We start from the raw sequence: 25,971 nt of genomic DNA, 5'->3' as shown, positions 1-25,971 counted from the left end.
AGGAAGATCAGAGTTTAATGGCCTGTTGGTAGGTTGGTCATTACAGACGGAGCACAAATTGAGATGACAAAAGAATGGGGAAGGAAATCAGCCATGCCTTTTCCAAAGGAACCACCTCTGAATTTCCCTGAGGAACTTTGTGGAAATCACAGAAAATCTAAATCTGGATGGTCAGACAGGGATTTGAACCATCACGTAGAGGTTCACAGCAAAATACGGATGACTATAAAAATAATATCTGATACCATTCCAGGATAAGATCTCAACAGGACTGCTGCAGATGTAATGGTCATTTCATATCCTACCACAATTTTTAGATAATGAATCTGATATGATGGAGCCAACTTTTTTTATGACAGCCAATAATGCTTTCATCCTACATAAAGCAAAAAGGTATAATCAAGACAAAGGTTGTATTTGACAAATTTTCTACTTTCACTACAATGCATTTAAACTTAATAATGTTTATGTGCTAAGTTTTTAGTAAGTTTATTTTATTTTCTAACTAAATTAAAAAAGAACCCTTCTACTTCCTAAATTGGTTTTTATTTTTGTACATAATGTTATGAGAATGAAAAGGTAGATATTTAAAGAGATGTCGAAGATAACTATGATTCTGTTGAATGCATGCTGCAAAGGGTCTAGAACTAAATGTGTTAACAAAATGTCACAATTTGTCAGCATGTACCCACACAAAAAATTGAAAACACATTACATTTCTAAAAAAAAAAACAAAAAAAAAAAAAACAGATGTTTGATATCGTGAATTACTGCGAACATGATTATCTGCTTCTAAATAAAACTGAGGTGGAACCCTCTACACCACATATGAATGCACAACATGTGATACAAACACGGATTGCTAAATGATGCTAGTGATTAGAAACTTGAGGAATCTGCTGTCATATGATGAGTATATGAACTGGTTGTGTTGATCTAACACTCTAAGTTTCGGCGGCGCTCAGGCCCAGGTTGAAATCATTGGGTCAAATGACAAACATGCCATCAGTGAGTCATATAAATTTGAGAAACTTGACGAGTTCTTGAAATATCTCAACAGCATTAATAGTAACATCCAGTTCATTATGGAGGTAGAAAATAACAGTGGATTGCCTACCCTCAACATCATCGTCTTCCGCAAAGGAAGTGGATGCCTTGGCCACACCATCTGTACTTGCATGCCATCAGCCATCATCCCCTAGCACAGAAGTACACTATGTTACAACCTTTGATGCATCATGCAAGAACAATATAACATACCGATAACCTTCCCAATGAGCTGAGCCACCTATACATCGTGTTGAGAACAACAGCTACAATGTTCATCAAATAAATGATGTGATCTCAAGCAATATTCACAATAAGACCACTGACGAGGAGCAGGAAAAAACTTTGCTTTCGTGCTGTTCTGAGGCCCAGTACTGGGTACGATAATCTGCCTACTGAAAAGACACAAGATAAACTTGATCTCCAGATCTCAAGACACAAATCCAACAATTACTGAGACCAGTTAAAGATGCAGAACATCTCAGAACACCTAGGGGTCTACAAGATGCCTTGTGAGTCTGGTCAGCCTTACATTGGATAAACAATACACACTGTAGAACAACTCAAGAAGGAGTGTGAGAGGTTTTATCCCCTAAGCTGGCCAAGAAATTTGATTTGTATGGGCATGCTTTACAAAACAATTACTACATCAAATATGAGGAAACGTTTGTCATGACTTGCACTAATGGCTTCTGGGACTGTGTAATTAAAAAAGCCATCAAAATAAAAATAGCCAACAACACCCTTAATAGTGCTGGCAGCATGCATCCCAGCATGGCATGGGATCCAGTGAATGCAGTGTTGAAGCAGCACATCAAATATCGAGTCAACTTATGCCCATAAATGATGATGTCATGACAGGGTGTATATGTGGACAAGGAAAAAAAATTCCTAGATTTTCTGGTTAAAAATACATTTTCCTCCGTGTGAAAACACACTTTTTCCATGTTAAGTGACAGTATATTTTCCCTCAGAACTGTAAAATTTATCAATCCTTTGAATGGTTATGGTTTATATAAGGGAGTAGAATTTCCTGGCACTTTGGAAAACGAAACTTGGGAAAAAAACACTTTTGGAAAAATCTCTGATGTGCAGAAACATGTACGCTGCATATTTTCATATTACGAAAGTATAAATTCGAATCCACCAAACACCGCGTGTTACTTTCCAAAGCATTGAAATCGAGATTGTGTTGGGCTTTTGTAAGCCAGTCATACAACATGTCATGTGATCTTGCCAACTGATGACAGCGGATATTTAGAGCATAGGACACGTGATGTAATCAGCCAATAGCAACATCACTTAAGTAGCGTGAATACACCAACACACAAACAGGAAAAGTTAATGCTTTAAATTAATATACATAGTGTTGCTACAAGAAAAGCAAAGCTTTCACTTATAATATTGGTCTCTACGGTTAATAAGAAAATTTGCTCTCTTTACTGCCTATTAGCTAATAACTTGCTGTTTTGTGCGACACAAAATTAGATATAGGATACATAAAACCAGTAAAGACAGGAGACAAGCAAGACAATACACATTTCTTCAATACTTAGCTCTTAGCAATTTTTTTCTCTCTAATCTTCCTACAGCTTTACATGGTGTGCTTTCCTTTCTGCGAAAGAGTCTATAACCTCATCAAAGTTCATCAAACGTTTTGGTACACAAAAAATGGAAATGTCACTGTCGAATACTGACTGATATGGTTTCTTGATCTGATTACATCTATTCTGTCACTGTCTACCAGATAAAACAAAATAGGCCTTTCTAATATTGCAGCAATTATAACAGACACCAAATAAACGAGACTGTTTTGGCACAAATGGTCGTTTTTATAACATGACAGAACGTAACTCACAAAAAACCAATATCAAATACCTATTAGGCCAACTACAAGCAAAAAGCTTTATGTTAGGAAATAGTTTCACATTTAATTCATACGCTCCAGTTTCTCAAGCACGAGATCGAAAAGTAGTTGTACGAAATTTTTATATAAATTTGGAATTGTCATTTTCTTCCATAATTTGTGTGATTTCCCCACTTCTTTTCCTTCCTTGTTCTAGCAAACAATCTTGCCGTCAGTAATTCTGTAACTACTTTGCCATTGTTAAAACTTAATCGCCAGTAACTTCACTAACCCTGCCAGAATCACTGGTTTGGTTATCTCACAATTATTCTCCAATTAGGCACGGTTACATGTTCGTGCGACGCATTTTCCGCACTACTTTCAGAATAGAACTTAAGCGGCTGCTAGCCAGGACTGTAAAACTGGCCCTTACTAGTGTAGCGATATGGCCAAAAATTATCTGCCAAAATTTCATTTTCTTCGACACACCAAGAAGATAATATGTAATCTTCCTTACCTGTTATTCCTGTTAGTCATTTATTTCCACTCTGGTAGTCTGAATCTATGGATTTTGATAGTAATTATAACAATGCTGATCATTCACAAACCCAATCAACCACATAATCAGACAGTAATTGGCATTCATCCATTCACTTTACTACACTCAGCTCGTATAGCCCCATCCCCTTTTGTCTGCAGGAAAGTTTATTTCTAGCTGCAATGAGGATTCCCCTTACAAAGACATCACATACACTATGCATCACTCAAAAAATCAACTTATGATTCATTCAGAAAGAAACTTGTAGTGTGTTCAAAAATGTTCAGAAACCAACAGGGATGTGTTTGAAAATCATATGAATAATTGATAGACGAACATGCGCTGGATGCTTGCCAGCTGGGTCAGATATCTCAGTTTGCCACCCCCCCCCCCCCTTTCCTACATCCAGGAAGCTGAGCATGCGTAAATCTGGTAGCTTGGGCACGTCAGTAAAAATTTTCTCAGCAGCATCTAGCTGCTGCTTGCTGCGGCTGCTTACACAGCCAACAGCTACATTTCTGTGGCCAGAAGCAGGAGAAGGTACTACACATATGCGACTTAACTGTGCATGAGCCCACTCGTAAGTGCTGAAATGAATCTAATGTAAACAGTTGTGACGTCGTGCTCATCGGAGGCAATTTTTTTGTCATGTAGCATTGCATAGTCTTCCTAAAGCCAATTACACATTTTGCTGTTGGCAGATGCTTGTACCTGTATAAGCACTGCGTTTTGTTGTTGTATATGGCGCATTTCCTTTGCAATTTAAGTTTTATTTTCATTTTTTTTTTCTCTCATTCATGTTTTAGTGCTGCAGTATTATTCCGCAGTAGCCAGATACAGTAATTTCCTTTGTTAGAGTATCGGCTCTCACCAGTCATAATTACAAAAATTTAACTGAAAACTAAAACAATCCAAGCAGACCATCCGAGGTCTGCAGGGGTGATGAAAGTGACAGATGGCATGCCAGAGGCAGCAGACAACACAGATAAAATAGGGATGAGCAAAGGTAGGAGTGGAGGAACCATTTCTGCCTCCACAAGATCGCACACCATCCTCCTGTCAGCAACGAACTGTTGAGTGGGGGCAGGGGTCATACTGGGGCACGGGGTGAAGATGAGAGTCATGGCTGGTGGCGAGTCTGGTGCCTGAGACAGGTGCTGGAGATGGCAACGGGATGGTGGTGCCATTTGTATCTGTGTTCGTGGCAGGAGCTGACTGTGATGACAAATGAGATAGATGGGCCTGGCTGCGACATCAAGCAACTGATAAACCCACCCACCCCTCGTCCGTGACCGACAAAATCACTGTGTGTCCTCCCCAGTTGCTGGCTGAACTTGCGTGTCCTGACTCAGGCATCTTGTATGTAGGTGGGTGTATATGCAACCTGGGCAAGTTGCATGGAATGCAGGTGGTGTAACGGGGTGCGATGTTGGCACCCATGCAATATTTCGACTAGTCTATTCCCATACACAGGTATCGGCCGATATGTTGTGCAGGAGATGTGCAAGGCTGCATTGGTAAACATTGTCTGCAGGTCCTGCTGCATCTGTGTCTTGAATGTACAGATGATCCACTTAGCCTCTGCAATGGAGGCAGAGTGAAAGGGGGTTGCAGTCAGGTGTACAATGCCATATCAAAAAGTTGCTTAGTAATTTGAGTAGTCTTATCTGTTTCTCACATTATGTGGGACACAATGAAACAATTGGACAAAAGAGTATAATCAATAAGTGAAATGGTGTGTTCACAATTATTGGGCATACATACTAATTGCAATTTAAGATCTGTAATAGGAAGATGGATTGATAAATTCCATTAAAAATTATAAATAAATTTTATTCACAAAAAGCCTTTATTTGTAAATTGTAAACTTTCATGGTTGGAAATGTCACAATTAATAAAATGTTCTGACCTGTTACAATGTGGTGGAATGGATTTCAAATAAAAACGCAACTTTTCTCTCCATCTGCAGAGAACATTTTCAAGGGGAAGCGTAGCTTCTCGAGTGTCGATTCTTACCCTGGCTTGCTACTGACTGCATTAAAATTCCACAGAAGCATACATAAATGGAATTTTGCTGCAATCAGTGGCGAGTCAGGGTGAGAATTCAACACTCAAAGCTATGATCCCACGTTTTAATGTGAAAGCCATTTGGCCATGGCATAATAGCCCATAACATTTCATTAGTTGTGGAACCTTTATTTCTTTCCATAATCTCCATCGAGTTCAATGTAATTAGTTAATCAAGACTTACATTTTTATTCTCTTAAATATTTATTCTCATATGTATATAATGCTCAATTACATTGAAGCTCACCTTCAACAGATGAAAATTTCTTTCAAACATTTACCCAAAATTATGAGCAGCAAAAAGTTAAACAGACATAATATGTGGAAGATGTGGGATGGCTAACTACACTGAGAAACAAATTAAACAGTTATTTTTTCCAAATGCTGTAACTGTCTCTCACTGCAAAATAGAAGTTTGTACAAAGGTGCCTACAAATTTCCTCTGTAATAGTCCAAAAGCGTGGTGCCCTATGACATCACCCTCGGGCTCAGGAATGCTTCACACAGTGAGGTGTTGACATATGCAGGAAAAAGATCAGAGCTAAGAAGCTCATGTGACTTATAAGGTGGCTTATAACTTTCCAGTCCAATTTTTCTACTCACTGCATTCTCTCCTCTCCTCTCTCTCTCTCTCTCTCTCTCTCTCTCTCTCTCTCTCTCTCTCTCTTTCTTTTTTTAATAAAATGTAATAGCAGGGCACTTGACAACTATTTTCTTTTACACTAGCTTTTGAAACTACATAAGGTATTTTTGTTTATGACTGTTTACATCTTTTTTCTGTATGGTACTTTTTAAAATATTCTCCCGGAGGAAGTCCACGATTCCTCTTGCGTGTTTTGCAGCAGAATATTGTTTCTCTTCTTCCTCCTTTTTCCTTGCATTTGTTAGAAATCCTTTGCTGATTTTTTTTTTCTTTTTTTAAATTTTGCACTATAAAATGCACCTTGTCATTTAGTCTCTCCTTGAATACAGACAATGATGGTCTTCTTCTCTTCTTTGAATTTATATTTCTCATCTGGCACACTAGCTGTCTGATTAGATTTTTTTCTATGGGAAAGATGGATCTGCAGTTGCTCTCCACATCAGTTCTTGCCTACTGAGTGAAGAATATAACTATTACCTTCAGCAACTTCAATCAGTCAGAAGAAGAATGTTTTCCACCTCCTGTGCGATCATACTGTAACACCATAGCAATCACAGTACTCATCAGCCTCATCCACTCCTCCTGTAAACTTCAGGTGTACCAAAATAACAGTGGGTTTCAGGAAATCCACAAGCTCTTTCTTCCTATAACCAGTAATCAATTGGGCCTGAGAACCAAAGAATGTACTCAACATTGTCACTAACCTCTCATCATGGAATGAAAGAAACATTTTTCGCATCGGGAAAGTGGCAAGCAGTGTGAAGTTAATCTGCTGGAGCAATAGCTCAAAGCACACTCTAGGAGCCAACAGAGAAGAGGGATGTGCCCCATACTGGCGGACAAAGGAGTCATTGAAGGAGGAGGCATAGGATGGGTGGCCAGGCATGGTATCCACTGAGGAGAACATTACATCAGTATCACAATGGTAGTTCAGCAGCTTCTGCACAGAGATTCTCAACCAGGTTAGTGTGAAAGGTGCCAGTGGCCAGACGGATGCCATGATGGAGGATTGTATTTAGACAGCATAAGATAGATGGATGTGCAGATGCATAAACAGAACACTAATAGTCTAGTTTTGAACAGACAAGGGATCAGTACAAACAGAGGAGGACACTGACAGACAATGTACAGCGGACAGCTATTTATGACACGTCAGGGGACCAAGAAAGTTTCCTATCACACATGAGTCCCAGGAATTTCATAGTTTCAACGAATGGAAGAGCAACAAGCCCAAGATGTAAAAACACGTCGAATAAACCCACTGCACAACCAGCAAATCATACAAAGGATTTTGTCAATGCTCATGTGTAAAGATGATCAAGCTATTGCTGAAGACGCAGCTCAAAGAGACAAGTCTACGGTGAACTGCAAAAGATCACAAAATCATCAACGAAAAGGGAGCCAGAGATGCTTGGCAGGAGACAGGCCATAATAGGGTAAATGGCAACAGCAAAGACGATGCTCAGGACAGAGCCCCGAGGCATCCTGTTTTCCTGGATAAAGGTGTCCGACAAGGCAAACCCACAAATACCTTGAAACCCGTATCTTTTCAAAATTCCTGAAGGAAATGTAGAGAGTACGGAGGATACCAGTCCTCCAGCAGGTGTCGTAGGCTTTCTCCAAATCAAAAAACACAGCCACAGTCTGGAATTTCTGCAGAAAACAGTTCACGACATGGGTTGACAAAGTAACGAGATGGTCTACTATAGAACAGTTGTGCAGTGGTTAATAGATTGTGAGACTTGAGCCACCATAACAGCTGGGCATGACTCATACATTCCATCACCTTGCAAACACAGCTTGTGAGAGAAATGGGGTGGTAGCTAGAAGGTAGGTGTTTGTCCTTACCAGGCTTAGGGTGTGGGTATGACAGTGGCTTCATGCCAGCATCTGGGAAATAAGCCATCCACCCAGGTGCAATTGTACAAAGGAAGGACAAAGTGCTTGCCCACAAGGGAAAGGGGCTGCAACATCTGAACGTGAACATGGTTCAGCCCTGGGGCAGAAGACCGGGAGGACGTCAGAGTGTGATCTAGCTCACGCTTAGTAAAGGCAGCACTGTAGCATTCACGATTCTGAGAGGAGAAGGCTATCACTCAAGCCTGCTCCACTTGTATCCAATGGTGGAAGGCAGGGAGATAGAGGTTGGAGTTCGAAATCTCTGCCAAATACTGACCCAAGGTGTTGGAGATGACATCATATGCTATAGTCAAGCCGCAAAGTGGGGAATGAAGCTTGGTCCCAGAGAGCCTCAAAGATTGACCAAACGATGGAAAGAGGAATGGAACTGTTTAAAGAACTACTAAATGAAATGTAGCTAGTATTTTTGCTATCCCCAAGAATGCAACAACACTACTCACAAACTGTTAATAACAAATGCAGTTCACCATTATAGGATGACAGTTAAAAATGCGGAGAGCATGTCTCTGCACACGCCTCAGTCCACCAACGGACAGGAACACCACACGGTAATGGTGAAGTGTGAGGAATGAAATGTTCTGCAGTGATAAGGATAATGTTTGTAAGGTATTCGACCTGGTCATCACAACTGGAGAAATGTTTTTCAATGAAGGTCGCTATGTAGGGGTAAAGCCTCCATTTGGCCTTAGAAAGTTGCCAATTGGATTTACAAGTAGGTGGGGTATGAGTCGGCAAAAAGACAGCACATGGGAAATGGTTGCTCAAGCATGTGTCAGAGAGAACGGACCACTCGAGACAATGGGCAATCTGGGCAATTCAGAACAAGAGATCCAAATTGGAATAGGTGTGAATGGAGTCTGGGTGCTCCAGCGTTAAGGCCAATGAGAAGGAGAGTTGATTGAGGTCAGCCGAGAGGATACCTCTCTGACAGGTTCTGTGAGAGCCCCAAAGGGGATGGTGCACATTAAAGTCACAGAGCACCAAAAAGGGAATTGCCCAATAAGCTGGAGAAAGTCTGCCCTGGTGACACTGAATGACAGAGGAATGTAGATGGTACAAAGAGAAAAGTCGAAGTGAGGAAGAAAAATGCAGACCACAAGAGCTTGCAGCCGGATGTTCAGCGATTTGATTTGACTATGAACATCATCCCACAAGAGCAGCATGACTCCCCCATGAGATTGAACACCATCCTTAGGGGGAAGGTCAAAGCTGACCGGAAAGAAATGCGAGAGGTCAAAGCAGTCACGTGGAAGCAATTTTGTTTCCTGGGAGCAGAAAACAAATGGATGATTCCAAGAGCAGCCGTAATTCCTTCTTGTTGGATCTAATGCTGTGAACATTCCATTCGAGGAGAGTCATGATGGGCGAAAGGGAGGATGGAAAAAATGAAAGGTTGTCACCTCAGCAGCTGCCGAGTGAGAGCCTTCAAAGACTCACTGCTACAGGGCATAGAGACCGAGGATATCCTGCTCCATAAGATCTACAGAGGTGTTGGCATTCTTCCTCAGTCAGTCTGCAGATTCCATAACAAAAAATTGGTTGGTGGTGCGCACCAGCGAAACGGAAGTCATCCAGATGAGGCTATCACGCAACGGCACTGTTGACGAGGATCGCCGAGTCAGCAAAGGAGAAGACTGTTTGCTTTTGTTTGATTTCTGGGAGCCTTTGCAGTTGGCAGAGGAAGGCTCAGATGTTTGTTGGCCGGAGGGACCTAAAAAGTCTTTACGGGAGTATTCCTGCCTATTGTGTAGCAGGTGATTTCGCAGCTAGAGGTGAAAATTTGGTGGCTTGTTGGATGGCTGGAGGAGGAAAAGAAGATGAGGATGCTACAGTGATACAGGGTGATTTTAAAGCCACGGTGTCGAATTTGAGGTTGCAAGTTTGTGTGGCCATGTCCTTTGTGTAGCAAGAATGATACTGTAAGTGCCAAATGGTAGAACGCAGGGCTTTCAATTAGCCAACAACTTGTGAGCGACACGGTAAGGCACTTTTTTTCTTCACCCAGGTCTCCTGGATGGCCCACTCATCGAGATACACAAGACCTTCTCGATATGAGCCTACATGGTTGCCACTGCAATTGATACAGTGGAGCAAAGGAGGTGGGAAATCGCCCTTGTGAGCATCCCTATCACTAGTAACACATTGGCTGGGTTTCAACACAACATCTGAGTGTGGTTGAAATGTTGACATTAGTAGTAGTGCACTGGGTTTGCAATGTGCAGTTGGACCTTGATGGCTTCATAGCCTGCTTTGATCTTTTATGGTAGCACTACTCAACCAAATGTACAAAAGAGAGTGCATGCACGCACTAAGGATGCATCAACCTTTTTCACCACCCGATGGACTGCAGTGATGCCCTGATCAGAGAGGTAAGTCTAGATTTCTCTCTCAGCAATACCATCGAGCAGCCTTGTGCACATAAAACCATGCAGAGAATTCAGTGTTCGATGGGCCTCCATACGAACAGGAAAGTCATGGAGAAGCAAAGCTACAAGCAGTAGTTGTGCCTCTGAATCACAATTAGTCTTCAAAACCAAAGTACCATTGCATAAGCGAGAGTAGGATTTCATAGGCCCTGCAATTGCATCCAAACGTTTCTGAATAATATAAAGATTAATCAAAGCAAAGGACTGACCGTCTTCAGTAGATGAAACCACAAAGAACGGAGTGCTCCCAGGACAGTGTTGGAATTATTAACCTCATGCTGTTTACATTTTGTAGATGTAGACTGAGATGAATATGACTGGCTCATTGTGAGATAATGCCCCATGATTGCAAGCACCTTCGATGGCATACTACTACTAACTGAGGGCCACCCCAGAGAGGAGCTCACTCCCCTTATGTGATTGTTGACACCTCAGGTCACACCTCCCGAACTTAGAGGGACCAATGGACAATTTGGGAAGGTAACAGCTCAGCCAATCAGCCTTCCCTGGGCCTGGCTTGTACCAGGCAGAACAATGTGAACATTGCCTGTTAAACCACAAATTATGCATTACCCAGTCACCTGTTATGCACCAGACATGTGGACTGGCCTTCAGGAGCACACAGGGAGGAAAAAGAAACAGAAGAACCTAAAACACCAATGCAAAGGGAGGATAGGAGAATGAAAGAGGAAAAGAAGGAAGAAAAAACAGTGGAGAGACTGTTTGGACCCCAGACTACTGAAAATTCAGAACACATACCCAAACACATTCCACCCAAGTTCCCCAATGGAGGGCAGAATGGAAGAACAGGTGGTGTGAGGCTGGGGCTATGAAAACCAAGCTTGAAGTCACCAAAGACTGGTGAGCAACATGTGGGGTTATTCAAGCATGTGTCATTGTCACGGAGACTGAGTGTGATGTCACAAACACCACACTCTTGCACCAAGCGAAAATACGAGGGAAGGCAGCCGGGGGCGGCGAGGTTCGCCGAGGGCTAGTCCAACAACACGTTTCCTATACCACCTTTAACAGTAGCATCAAAAAATGTGTCACTGCTGTTGACCAGTCACCAACCAATTCTTATTTTGTCACACAGACCTTGACAAAACAAACTGCATGGGCATTTTCAATCTTATAAAAGTAAGGTCCATGTGTAAAAGTAACCATTTTATTTACCAGCTATGCTGCAATTACTGTGCAGCATTCTATGTGAGAATAACAAAAGGAAGATTAGTATTCAGTATCCCTTCAACAGTGAGGTCATTAGAGACAGAGCAGATTAGAGAAGGAGGGGGGAAAAAATCATCTGTGATCTCTCAAAGGAACCATCTCGGCATTGCCTTGAGCAACTTCAGAAACTCACAGACAACTTAATCTGGATGGCCACAAACAGATTTAAACAGTCGTCCTCCCAAATATGAGTCCAGTATGTTAACCACTGTGTCACTTCATTCGATGTGGTAATAACAACAACTAAGTAGTTGTCTACCTGCATGAATGACAACAATCCACATTACAGAAAATTTATTATGTCTTGCCAAGGGTCACAGAAATTTCTTCAGTTTTTGCATTGAAACCTATAATCATTTAAGTGGGGTGCTTATTCATCATCTTCAGGCTATGGTCTGTCACAATATTAAATTGTTACATGGACAATATCAGACACTACGTTTGAGAGCCCCAGCAACATAAGGGTGAAAAGTATTTAAACCGACAAACTCTGGGAGGTTGTAGGGGGACATAAAAACAAATATTTTTCCCTAATGTCATTTTTTCCTATGAGGATTATTTAAAACAGTGGAGACCGTATTATGCTCTTCAGTTGTTAGAGGGTGTATTACACTCTTCAGTTGTAGGCAACTGCTGTCCACCAGTGTAGTAGTGCACTGTCTCTGTTTACTAGCCGGCCGCGGTGGTCTAGCGGTTCTAGGCGCTCAGTCAGGAACCACGTGACTGCTACGGTCACAGGTTCGAATCCTGCCTCGGGCATGGATGTGTGTGATGTCCTTAGGTTAGTTAGGTTTAAGTAGTTCTAAGTTCTAGGGGACTTATGACCACAGCTGGTGCGTCCCATAGTGCTCAGAGCCATTTTTTCTGTTTACTAATGGAGTGATACACCTGGAGTGAGTACACTGATATGGTTGGTGCGTACTATGAAGTGCACCACAACAGACGTGCTGCACAGTGGGTTTATCAACAACAATATCCTAATTGCCGTATCACGCAGCATATGACCTTTGCTGCTGTGTACCAACGTCTGCGTGAGACTGGGTCATTTAGCAGATTACCTGGACAGGGACGTCGTCGCACGGTAAGAACGCTGCAATTTGAGGAAGCTGTCTTGCAGCATGTGGAGCAGGATCCTTCAATCAGCACTCATACAATTGCACGTAACATGGGGAAGAATCAGACAAATGTAAGAACAGTCCTTCGAGAGCAATTCTTACGTCCATTTCACTTGCATCATGTCCACAACCTGGAACCAGTTGATTATCCACCCACAGCACAGTTTTCACTATGGTACCTGGAACGGTGTGAAATACATCCTACATTTCCATCCTCTGTGTTGCTTACCAATGAAGCAACATTCGGGCGTGATGGAGTCTTCAACATGCACAATTCGCATGTTTGGTGTAAGGATAACCCACATGCCACAGTTACTAGCACTCATCAAGTGCGGTTCTTCGTTAATGTGTGTGTCGGTGTTGTTGGGGACTGATTAATTGGGTCGTATCTGCTACCTAGGCCATTAAATGACAGACACTATTACAATTTTCTCGCCAGAGCATTGCCAGAATTGCTGGAAGACGTCCCACTCCCTACAAGACAACGCATGTGGTTCCAACATGATGGAGTGCCGGCACATTTCAGGCGTCGTGTGCATCGATTCATGGACCGACAGTTCCCAGGAACATGGACTGGCAGATGTGGTCCCATACCATGGCCTGCTCGATCCCCAGATATGTCCCCTCTGGACTTTTTTGTGTGGGGAGAGATGCACAATTTTGTTTGCGCAACTCCTGTTGCATCAGAAGAGGATCTGGTTGCCCGGATAGTAACAGCAGCAGCAGGAACAATTCAGGATACTCCTGGGGTTTTTGCCCATGTCAGACAGAACATGATCCGAAACTTCCTGGCAGATTAAAACTGTGTGCCGGACCGAGACTCTAATTCATGTTCTCATTCTGAGAACATGATCCGCATGTGTAACCTTTGTTTATGTGTCAATGGAGGCATTTTTGAAAATCTACTGTAATTGAAATTGGGTTGTGTTAATGTGTTGTCTTTTGGTCATAAAAAATGGAAAAGTGTTAGTCGCTTTAATTACTTTGCCGCCAGAGAAATCTTCCTCTACCAGTTTAAATACTCCTCATAGGGAAAAATATTTGTTTTGATGTCCCCTAAAACCTCCCAGAGTGTGTCGGTTTAAATACTTTTCACCCTGTATACAATTTTTGGAAAAGCTTTTAACAATACATCTTTATAGATATTTGCTGAACTGATGAATGAGATGTTAAAGCATTCCTGAAATACCAAACTTGATTGATCTCTAATATTAACTGTCCCCAAGAAAACTATCCTAGCCAAACCTGTAGAAGAGAAAACATTACAGTATAAGACATTTAACTATTTTGTGAATACAGAAGGATTTTTCAATTTTGTTTGGAATACTTCCAACCCAATGGGAGTTTAAGGTTTGAACACTTAATTACTTTATGGACCTACTTAAAAAAAGTTTAACTACCCTTAAATAGTGATTATGTAGGCTTTCCCGGCGTAATAAGTCTTGAAAGTCTCTTCGGGTTTGCTGCCGGATCCTAAAATCAACTTGACTCGATATTTCGGCGATCCAACTGTTTGCCATCTTCAGGAAAATGCTGCTTCTGCTGATGAGTCCTGCTGAGAACTGAATAGACTGAATGTTTAAGGGCTCACTTCTGACAAGAAAGACACTAGAACTAAATTTTCACTCTGGACTGGAGTGCACGCTGATATGAAACTTCCTCGCATATTAAAACTTTGTGCCGGACCGAGACTCGAACTCAGGACCTTTGCCATTCGTGGGTAAGTGCTCTGCCATCTGAGATACCCAAGCACGACTCACGACCCATCCTCACAGCTTTACTTCTGCCAGTACCTCATCTCCTACCTTCCAAAATTCACAGAAGCTCTCCTGCAGATCTTGCAGAACTAGCACTCCTGGAAGAAAGGATATTGTAGAGACATAGCTTAGCCACAGCCTGGGGGATGTTTCCAGAATGAAATTTTCGCTCTGCAGCAGAGTGTGCGCTGATATGAAACTTCCTGGCAGATTAAAACTGTGTGCCAGACTGAAACTCGAACTCAGGACCTTTGCCTTTTGCGGGCAAGTGCTCTACCAGTGCTCTACCATCTGAGCTGTGAGGACGGAGCGTGAGTCATGCTTGAGTAGCTCATATGGTAGAGCACTTGCCTGCGAAAGACAAAGGTCCCGAGTTTGAGTCTCGGTCCAGCACACAGTTTTAACCTGCCAGGAAGTTTCAAGAAAGACACTGTTGTATCTATAGACTTGAAAAATTCACATATTGCAATAAATGCAAATATAGATGTGATTTCCGCCCCAAAATTTGAAAATGTGAAATTACCTAACAGGTGCTATTTCACAATAAATTTTATCCCTGTGAAGCAGCCTTATTTTCTTCATAGAAACATCAAAAATGTAACCACTTTTCAGTTATTGCACATCATCTGGCAAAGCCCAATTTGAAAGGACAACATGTGTAAGAGCATGTTTGCAAAATAAAAACTGCACAAACATATTAACTTACCAGTGCACTTGATTCTATGGCTTCATCACAACTGTGAGAGGTAGAATGACCTGTATAAGATACATCCTGTGTAACACAACACAGAAGTCAGTCGTGGGACCTAGCATCTTTGAGTAAAGAAACACATTTGTCTGTTAGATAAAGTTCAAAAGTTGGTAAAATGCGGACACTTAGTTTTAGGTGGTGGGTGTTTTAAACTGTGGTTGCATTAAATGCCAGTCAGATGAGGCCTGAATTACCTGGACTACGACACTCCCACAAGCAAGCAATTGCACTGTTACTGAATGCCTTGTGCTGTGTGCAGCTGTTTTTTTTCCCCTTCTTTTTTTTAATGAGTGAAGAGAGTAATCCTGTTTCATCAAGGAATTCAGTGACCATCCTTGAAATATCAAAAGGAACCTACAATCGCAGGCAAAAGATGAAAACAAATGAAAACCATTTGAGAAAAAAAATTGCTGAAGTTTTTGCAAAAGCAAACATTCCTGTCAAAAAGCTGCCCAACTACCATCTCTCTCTCTCTCTCTCTCTCTCTCTCTCTCTCTCTCTCTCTCTGAGAGTCAGTTTCAGAGCACTGTAGCTTTGTACAAATGTATTGTGACAATATTTTAAATTTTTACATAAAAAATGCACATTTCCACAAAATAGATGCAAATTTTGACAAAAATAGATGCCACATTTTCAGGTCCTTGTATTATTCATGACTAGTCCTGAAACAAAATTTTGAATACAGATGGAAACAACTGTGACATCTTTGATACAATGACGTGCACTAGCACAACTGACTTCAGATGGGATTCTTCCATCAGATGGTGGCATACAGCCTTCATTGCATTATGCTGATTACAATTTTCAGAACAGTTATGATGTTGAGAAAACATATTTTCAAAGTAATTTGTGTTACAACAGAGAAATGCATATGTTTAATGTACACTGAAAGTAAAGTTCTTTTTTCTTTTACCTGATGCATCCCACAGATCATCAAAGAGCCCTGAAGTTTCAGAAAGTAGTGGAGCACTTTTCTCAACTTTAGGCTGCACATTCCGAGTGTCAACTACTGGCACTGATTTCTGACCTCCAGCTGGCATATTTGCACTGCAAGAGGGCAACTTCATAATTAAAAAACAAGGTAGGTACATTCATTGCTATAGTTTAAACATTATCAAGTGATAAATCAACCAGCATTATTTAATGTACATCTTGAATATGTTTTTCAACATTATTCCCAAACTTTCACTTCTTTCATTCCCAAGGAAAGTATGTAGGATTTCGCTTATTTACTCCCCTATGCACATCTACAATTTTTCAACCTTTGGATCTGTTCCTTATAGTGTTCATGCTAATGCCTTACAATATGTTCATCAACCACATAATAGATGGAGAATGGCGTGAGGAAGGGGTCTCTAACATCAAGTAGGAAGATCCCACTCCCGCATAATGTCTTTTCCTGCTCTTTGGTTCAGTTAAGAAACATTTTTGGAAAAAATAGCAGTTCTCATCCTGAACGTAAAGGACACTCAACTACTTGCAGTAATAGCTGTTCAAGTGGAACTGAACACAGATGCTGATTACAGTAATTCATCAATATTATTAGAGGATAAAAACACTTTCCAGTGCATTTACAATTTGGGATACAACTAATGGTAAGTATATGCAACATGGAACCATGATGTGGACATCAAAAAATTACACACGCTTTCAACAAGTATTCAAATCCAAGGCAAGCAGTAAAAAAGAACAAGAATTGCTGTTTTGTACCCATGAGCAGGGAGTACAGTTTAGTGAGCACTTGCAAACAGCAATACTTGTAAACCATCAAACTGAGATATAGAGCACATCAATAGGATGGGACAACATTGCACCAGATTGTAGACATAGTGCCAGTATTGAGGAAACAGCTAGTCAGTAACAACAGGATGTAAGTAGGATACAATGCCATGGTCATTAAAATTATTTATCCATAACAACATTTATTAAGTTCCACTTGAGACAGGTAAAAAAAACCGCTGTACTGCAGACAAGTCAATTTGTGCTCACTAGAGACAATAATCATGAACAGAAAGACTGTCACAACATAAAACTGTCGTCATATACAAACAGCAAGCATGGGGGAAAAGTAGTCTGTTATGGCACTGGAATATAAGACACACAGAACTGCACTGCAAAAGCAAATCAATCACACTAACTGTGGCTTCCATTACACCCCACAGCTTACCTGAAGAAATATACTGCATAAGGAAGAAACACACAGCCCTGAAAATCAAATATATGACTGGATGAGGCCAACAAAACTATTAATTCAGGAACGTAATGAGGTTGTCTTTAATGGAATTTCAGACTGAGGCAATACACAGATCTAATAGTTTAGCTCGTCCAGGCAAAAGTGATACCATCCATTCGCACAAGCAAGTCACCTCTTTGAGAAACTAATGAGTAACACATTACAAGCAGCTCTACCTTACAGATTAATCAAATTGGGGACATGGTGGATGTATTACCTTCTCACTTAGCTTACAGAAAAATACTGGCAGAATTCACAAAAATTCTGACATTAAATTCCAATTTCTTACACATGCATCTGAAATTTCCACAAAAAGTTGCTGTTGAAATAGACACTTAATAAATCTAGGAGGTTTCTGAGAGGATCCTATAGCTTTCCAGAATGGAAAGGTTTGTGTCATTAACAACAGCACCTTGAGATTTGGTCAGAAATGCACTAACCTTTCCCCATTCCAGAGGGACGGGCACAGACATGGGCGTGAGGTAAGGGGCGGGGGCAGACATGGGCGTGAGGGAGGGGGCGGGGTCAGACATGAGGGGAGGGGGCGGGGGCAGACATGAGGGGATGGGATGGGAGAAGACGTGAGGGGGAGGGAGGAGTCGAGTTGAGGGGAAGGTAGGGGAGTAGGGGGTAGATGAGGGGAGGAGAGGGTAGGTGCAGGGAGGAGAGGGTGGATGAGGGGAGGGGAGCAGAGGGGAGAGAAAGAGAGAAGGGATTAGGAGACGTTCTTGGAAGAGGCATTTCGAGAGTACAGGATACGCTGGAGAGAGAATCTCTGTCTGCACAGTTCGGTAAAACTAGCGCTGGAAGGAAACATCCAAATGGCTCTTGTAGGGTAGCAGCTGTTGAAGTAATTTCTATTGTGGTGTTCAGCATTTTCGTCAACTGCATCATCAAGTTTGGCAGTGTCCACTCATGCGAGTAGGCAGTTAGTTACTTGTCACTCCCACATAGGATGCTGCACAGTAATCGCATCATAGCTGATATAATAACATGGCTGCTTTCATACATGGCCCTGTCTTTTATAAGATAGGAAATGCCTGTGACTGGACTGCGGTAGGATGGGTGGACGAGTGCATGGGACTGTTATTACACCTGTGTCAATCACAAGGATTGTGGTAGGATATTCCTCATCTCAATGCACAACAAGAAGTAGTCAAAGCCCTGGAAACAGATGTAGGTGAGCTTTTTAAGGCCAGGATGATACTGGGTGATCAAAGGAATCCTGCTTGGTCGCTAGTTAACAAGTTTACTGGTGTCAGAGGAGGAGACATCACAGGAGATCTGTTTATGGATGAGCTGGATAGGATACTGTATGTTAATAAAGGCTTTAGGAAGATTATTGATATATTGCAACAGCTCCTACTTTCCACTGCACATAAAGCATCCAGGGTTGGAGAGGCTGTAAAGAAAGACATTTTTTGACGTGGAATGGGTGACAGTTGTCAAAGTGGAAGTATTGTTATTGGCTGGCATACTCAATGTAGATGTACCGGGTGATCAAAAAGTCAGTATAAATTTGAAAACTTAATAAACCACGGAATAATGTGGTTAGGGGGGTAAAAATTGAAACACACGCTTGGAATGACATGGGGTTTTAATAGAACCAAAAAAAAAGAACAAAGTTCACAAAATGTCCGACAGATTGTGCTGGACAGCAAAACGTCATTGACTGCGCATGATAATTGTGTATAAAAGGAACTGTAATTAGAGAGAGAATCAGATGCACCAGCATGTTGACATTACCTGAAAAGGCGCTTTTAGTGAAGCTGTATTATCAGACTGGGGAATGTGCTAGTTCAGCGTTACGATCCTATCGCCATAGGAAGAGGATTCGAACAGGTACAGGTCCATTGACAAATGCAGCTATGACGAGAATGATTTCGAAGTTCGGAGCCATGGGTTGTTTAGACGATAGACCCCATAGTGGCTGACCGAGCACAAGGCGTAATGCTGCTGAGACAGTTCAGGAAGAAATGGAGACTGTAGCGGGTTCGTCTATGCACGGGAAAGTCAGCACTCGTACAGTCACACGTCGCACCGGCATTCCATACACTACTGTGTGGTTGGCACTTAGGTATACCCTCTGATGCTATCCGTACAAAATCCATTGGCATCATGAACTGTTACCTGGCGATTTAGTGAAGCGGAGGGCATTTGCGGTGTGGGAGTTTCAAAAGATGGCGGAAGATGACGATTGGTTGAGTAACATGTTGTGGACCGATGAAGCTCATTTCACGCTCCGAGGGTCTGTCAATGCCCACAACTGCAGAATTTGGGCTACCCAAAATCCTAGAACTGTCGTGGAAACTACATTGCACAACAAGAAAGTCATGGTATGGGTTGGATTTACCACATCTACCATTATTGGGCTTTTTTCTTCGAGAAAATGCGTGATTCTGGTTTTGTAACTGCTACCGTGACGGGTGAGAGGTACACCGATAAGTTACAGCCAGGCTGATAAACACCTGCTGGAACTTACGATGTTTATGCAGGATGGCACTCCACCCCATATTGTTAGACGCGTCGTTTGGTGATGATCGTGTGCTCAGCCGCCACTTTCGTCATGCTTGGCCTCCCAGGTCCCCAGACCTTAGTCCGTGCGATTATTGGCTTTGTGGTTACCTGAAGTCGCAAGTGTATCATGATCGACCAACATCTCTAAGGATGCTGAAAGACAACATCCGACACCAATGCCTCACCAGAACTCCGGACATGCTTTACAGTGCTGTTCACAACATTATTCCTCGACTACAGCTAATGTTGAGGAATGATGGTGGACATATTGAGCATTTCCTGTAAACATCATCATCTTTGCTTTGTCTTACTTTGTTATGCTAATTATTGCTATTCTGATCAGATGAAGCGCCATCTGTCGGACATTTTTTGAACTTTTGTATTTTTTTTTTTTTTTTTTATTCTAATAAAACCCCATGTCATTCCAAGCATGTGTGTCAACTTGTACCTCTCTCTCTACATTATTCTGTGATTTATTCAGTTTTCAAATTTATACTGACTTTTTGATCACCCGGTATTTATGGAGCCATCTGAGAGGCAGAGACTGACATCTAAGATAGTGGATTGTTGAACTGAGAAGGACCTGGTGAGGGTATTTTATTCCCTCCAGGTATTTATATTGTGGTTGAGCTTATAAATAATACTGATATAATGTTTGGAAAAGGAATAAACAAGAAACTTCACATTCATGCGAGTGTAACTGGTGTGAAAAATGTTTATAATACACAAATTCACTGCTGTTAATCATGCTCTTGTGGCATTGCAAAAACTAGTGGGTCTACATCTACGTCTACATAAATACTCCACAAGCCACCATACTGAGCATGGCGGAGGGTACTTCATGCCTTAGTAGTCATTTCCTTTCTGTTCCACTCGAAAATGGAGCGACAGGAAAAGACTGTCTATATGCCTTTGTATAAGCTCCAGTTTCTCCCATCTTGTCTTTGTTGTTCTTATGTGAAATATATGTAGGTGTCAGTATAATCTATCTGTGGTCTGCTGCAAATGCCAGTTCTCTAAATTTTCTCAATAGTGTTTCACAAAAGGAATATTATCTTCCCTCCAGGAACTCCAATTTGAGTTCACAAAGATCGTATGAGAACACTTCTCACGAAACAAGTCATCTTACAACATAAATGAAACTTCCTGGCAGATTAATAAAGTATTCCAGATCGTGACTCAACTGTCAGAATTTGAAATAGCTCCTATGTTTGAATCCCTGTATGGCACACACTTTTAATCTGTCAGGAAGTTTCAAATCAGCGTACATTCTGCTGCAGAGTGAAAAATTCACTCTGATTACAGCACAGTTATTAACTAATGAAATTGAAATAAACAATGACAGCAATGTGCAAGGAACATATGGCTCATTATTGACTGACAAACACAATGTTTCCAGTCAACATAAAATTGTTAATGATTTAAGTGCAAGAAAAAGTTATGTACTTACGCTGATGGCTTATTCACTGTGGGTGATGGTTTAGTTGAGAAAAGGTCTTCTTCTAAATCATTACCAAATAAATCATCTGCTTTACTTTGTGCAAAAGTAGCTTCCTCTCCTTTAGCAGTCGGTTTAAAATCCGATTCTGTAGATACACAAAAAATAATGAATTAATGAAGAAGGTCATTTATGGTACAGAATGCCCATAAACTCAGTTATGAATGGGCATAATTACTCATTGTTGGAACACCTTTATCTTAGTATAAAGCTGACATTTGTCATGTCCAGACACCAATCATGCACACAACTCACGAGCTGATTACAGAGAAAGTCTGTCCCATTGTCATGTAGTGATGGTATAAAACCATCCATGTGCATTAGGCGGAAATGGTGGGTAGGGGGGAGGGTTATCCACATTAAATTTCATATCCTCTTAAATCTTTATCTTATTTAAAAAGTTATTAACACTCTACATGTTTTATTCTTTGTGTCTACTCATTTATTTCTCAACATAGTCACCCTGGCGATAAACACATTATTCCCGAGAGACCAGGTTGTTGATACCATCACTTTCGAATGTTTGACTTTGTTGACGGAGCCACACCTTCAATTCTGCTTGCAATGCTTCATCACTATCAAAGTGAAGTTCTCAAAGGTTTCCTTAAGTTTTGAAAACAGATGAAAACTGGATGGGGCCAAATTGGGACTGTATGGAGGACGACTGATGACAGAGAACCCACGGCAATTGTTGCAGATGTCGCAATACTCGTACGGCCTTGCCGCAGTGGATACACCGGTTCCCATCAGATCACCAAAGTTAAGCGCTGTTTGGCGTGGCTGGCACTTGGATGGGTCACCATCCGGGCCGCCATGAGCTGTTGCCATTTTTCTGGGTGCACTCAGCCTCGTGATGCAAACTGAGGAGCTACTCGACCGAATAGTAGCGGCTCCGGTCAAAGAAAACCATCATTACGACCGGGAGAGCGGTGTGCTGACCACACGCCCCTCCTATCCGCATCCTCAGCTGAGGATGACATGGCGGTCGGATGGTCCCAATGGGCCACTTGTGGCCTGAAGACGGAGTGCAGTGTGCCGCAATGCTCGTGTGTGGTCTGGTATTGTCATTCTGAAGGAGAGGGTGCTCCATGCATGGACAAACTCTTCGAATTCAAAACTCCATTACAGCACACAGTTTCTCACTCACCAAAGTAGTTATATTACACAGCTCCACATCAGACGCTACAATTCGAAGCCCTCTATCGGCAGAGGGCTGTAAAAATGTAGACATTAAGAATAAAGATGTAAAATATTAATAACATATGTTTTATTTAAAAAGCTTTACGAGTTTTCAATTAAATTCAGAGGCATTACTTTTCATCCAACCCTCACAGTTTGTTAGCAGATGTGATAAAACTTAAAATTATGACCCCATACAGCAACCATACTATACGTATTCCTCACAATTTTAATTACTTTCCCTCTACTTCCATATCAATTTGCAGGATTGGAAGTACATATGAGACATAACTACCCAGTCTTCACCTTAATATATACCTCCAGAACAGACAATTTACAAGAGAGCTATGATATTAATAGCATACATGGGAAAAACAGATTTAATAATGAATATCACGCTTGTATTTTGTATCTGAATTACAGAGTGTTGTTAGTTTTCAGTGGCAAATTTTTTTAAACTGTTAAAAACATGGCATATAGCCAAACCAAAGAGTCCTTACAAACTGATATTGAAATACTGCACAGGGTACTGGCATGATTTACCGAGTGTAAATTAAACAATCAGTAATGTAAGCAAGTTTCAGCAGGCTGAGCTAAGAACCAATGACTAAGGGAAGGGAAAAACATGCTGTATCATCTGTAGAAGTTATTCCTTCCTTTCGCTGTATTTTTATCTTCCTTTAAAATTCAAAAGTCACTTCATTTCAGCTCTGCACTGCAAAGTAAATCCATTTTTTCCATCAATCAAAAACTAGACTATCAGTGTTATTATCCACTAAACAAAGCTCTATGTTGTACTTCCACAGTCGCCTAAATTAATAAAACAGCTCTGGGTTTTTCTTATTTTCATTAGGTCACAAAAGATACTAGATAATTTACAGACTGATAAGGTACTTGCCTGCATTTGTTTTTTGATTTTTCTTACTTTCAGGTTCATCCCATAATGATTCAGGTTCAGTGCTCTTTTGGTTCCAGTCACCTAAATCATCAAAAAGGCCACTCCCAGCAGAATATTTTGCATTCTTGCCAAACAGCACATCATTTTCACTATCATCATCATCATCATTATCTTCAAGCGGGGGAAGGAACATATTACCTGGCAAGTAAAACTAATATTATTTTAGTACAGATCACAATTTTAGCTGAATTAACAGTGTCACACAACACCAAAAGAAAAACTGAATAACCAATAAACAGCACTGTGTGAATGATTCTATTAATCTAAAAGTTTTCCCAATTTTTTGACAAAAATGAAGGAAATGAAACTTCTGAAGGGTTCTCCATCTATCTTGACTTCAAGGATAGTGCAGCACTCCTTACGAGTCCACATGAGTGAACTATGATTGGCCACTATGAGAAGAAAACTCTTTATTATTTACTCATAATAAATTAAGAGACAAAATTGCTGGTCATCATTTAACTACAGGAGACAAAATGTTTAGTACTCTTGAAAGACACATATAAAAATAAAAGTGATAACGGAATTCTAGCTTGTAGAACTATCAGTTCCTTCCTCGAGGAGGAGAGACGCATATGTTGGGAAATATCAAGAAGGAAGGGCCGGTCACTCAGACCCATGATGAGAGGGAACCACCACTAGCTAAAAAGAGGTATGAATTGATATTAACTTCACATGTCTTAGAATTTTAAACTATTTGGTCAGGACCAAGATAAACCATTCTCATTTTAAAAAATACAGTTAATTTTCTCACAGAGAAGCAGTATGAACAAATCAGTGAGTTGGTACATCATGGTATGACATCCTTATGGCAATAATGTCCTCCCTTTTGCATGAGTGGAGTATTACCTTCATAACAGAAAGCAGAGGGTCTCTCAGACAGACTGTAGCCATATGTTAGATAGGAGACTATAGCATGTGGGTCCCACAAGCATGAGTATTGGGCTCACTCTTGTTCTTAACCTACATAAATGGTGTTCCAATGCCTTTAAAGGACTATCAAAAGACTAATATTTGCTGACTCATCTCCGTAGCAAAGTGTTCAGCATGTCTGACTATGATGCAGGTTCATTTCCCAGTACTTCCAGGGATTATTCCTTGGTGAGAGGACTGGAACAGGGTGCACTCAGCATCATGCTGCCAATTCAGGGTCTATTCAAGTAATAAATAGTTACTCATTCTAACTATCACTCCCCAATATATTCACTGCTTGACAGTATTTGTTGCTGTTATGAGTCTACTTCTTCAACAACACCAATTTTATTTAGCGCAACTTACTTACAATTAAATCACAGAAAGTAATAGTCCCAGACTCTTCTGGAAATACACAAAACGAAAGAAATCTGGAGATGGATACCATGTGGGCAATACAGTATTCTGAATATTTCTTGAAGAATGCACACACCAGAGCTAGAGAACACTGCCCACAGGTTCTACTGGAAAACTGGGATACAAACCATGCTCTCAGTGCACCTATATACATTCAGTTCGTTCACTGAAAACACAACGATTGGTTGAATGGTACATAAAGACAGTCCTGCATTAGGCTGACAGATAAATCCATGAACTAGCCATGTTTCGTCACTAGGTAACAACGAAGTCCAAATCACAGTTGAGGAGAAAACCATGTAGCACCGGGTTGTCCTCAATAGATAAATTAGATGGCCTGCTGTAAATGTCGGCTGGTTGACAAGCGAGGCTGCAGCAGCCCTTTAATCTGTCATGTATACTTTGCCATGTGACCTGGTGCTGGCAGATATATTCTGCTGCACCTGGCAACCTCACCAGACATGTGCATAACTATATTGAGTGATCCACTGATACATCCAGCAGGATTATAAGAGCCCCAGACAATACAAGTCTGTTGTGACAAAATAAAACACCTACAGCCATCCTTATGATTTGATTTTATTTTGTTGCAACCAGTTTCAATGCTTCATTGCGCCATCTCCAGGCTGTTGTTGATGTGGTACGGGTTGATATGATACCTATATATATCACATCAGTTATCAGCATAACTGGATATGCAGATAATGTGTCAGCACTCCAACCATCAACTGCCAACTGGCAACAGGAGTTGGCATTTGATGGTAGGTTTTGCTTCCTTGTCTACAGTAAAGAATAGAATTGCATACTCTGCTGTAAATGTATTCAGCAAGCTTCTATATAAGATAAAGCTTTAATTTTGGAATCCCTATCAATTCAGACGAAAATTAAAAACATATCTGATTTCTCTCTTTTTCTAC

General features: G+C 41.1%; 1 protein-coding gene across 1 annotated transcript in view; it reads right to left on the bottom strand.

Moving 5' to 3' along the window:
- LOC126203691 (WASH complex subunit 2) overlaps positions 1-25,971 on the bottom strand; it is a 194,312-nt gene that overhangs the window by 101,805 nt on the left and 66,536 nt on the right. The window contains exons 8-10 of the mRNA XM_049938060.1: positions 23,666-23,863; positions 21,541-21,676; positions 16,254-16,387 (exon numbers count right to left, since the gene is read on the bottom strand). Of these exons, the coding sequence (XP_049794017.1) occupies positions 16,254-16,387; positions 21,541-21,676; positions 23,666-23,863 (468 nt within the window). The remainder of the gene's footprint in view (positions 1-16,253; positions 16,388-21,540; positions 21,677-23,665; positions 23,864-25,971) is intronic.

The sequence above is a fragment of the Schistocerca nitens genome, chromosome 9 (assembly GCF_023898315.1).
Source record: "Schistocerca nitens isolate TAMUIC-IGC-003100 chromosome 9, iqSchNite1.1, whole genome shotgun sequence".
Lineage (NCBI taxonomy): Eukaryota > Metazoa > Arthropoda > Insecta > Orthoptera > Acrididae > Schistocerca > Schistocerca nitens.
Note: the sequence above shows the minus strand (reverse complement) of the source record. Positions and strands in the feature narration are given on the sequence as shown.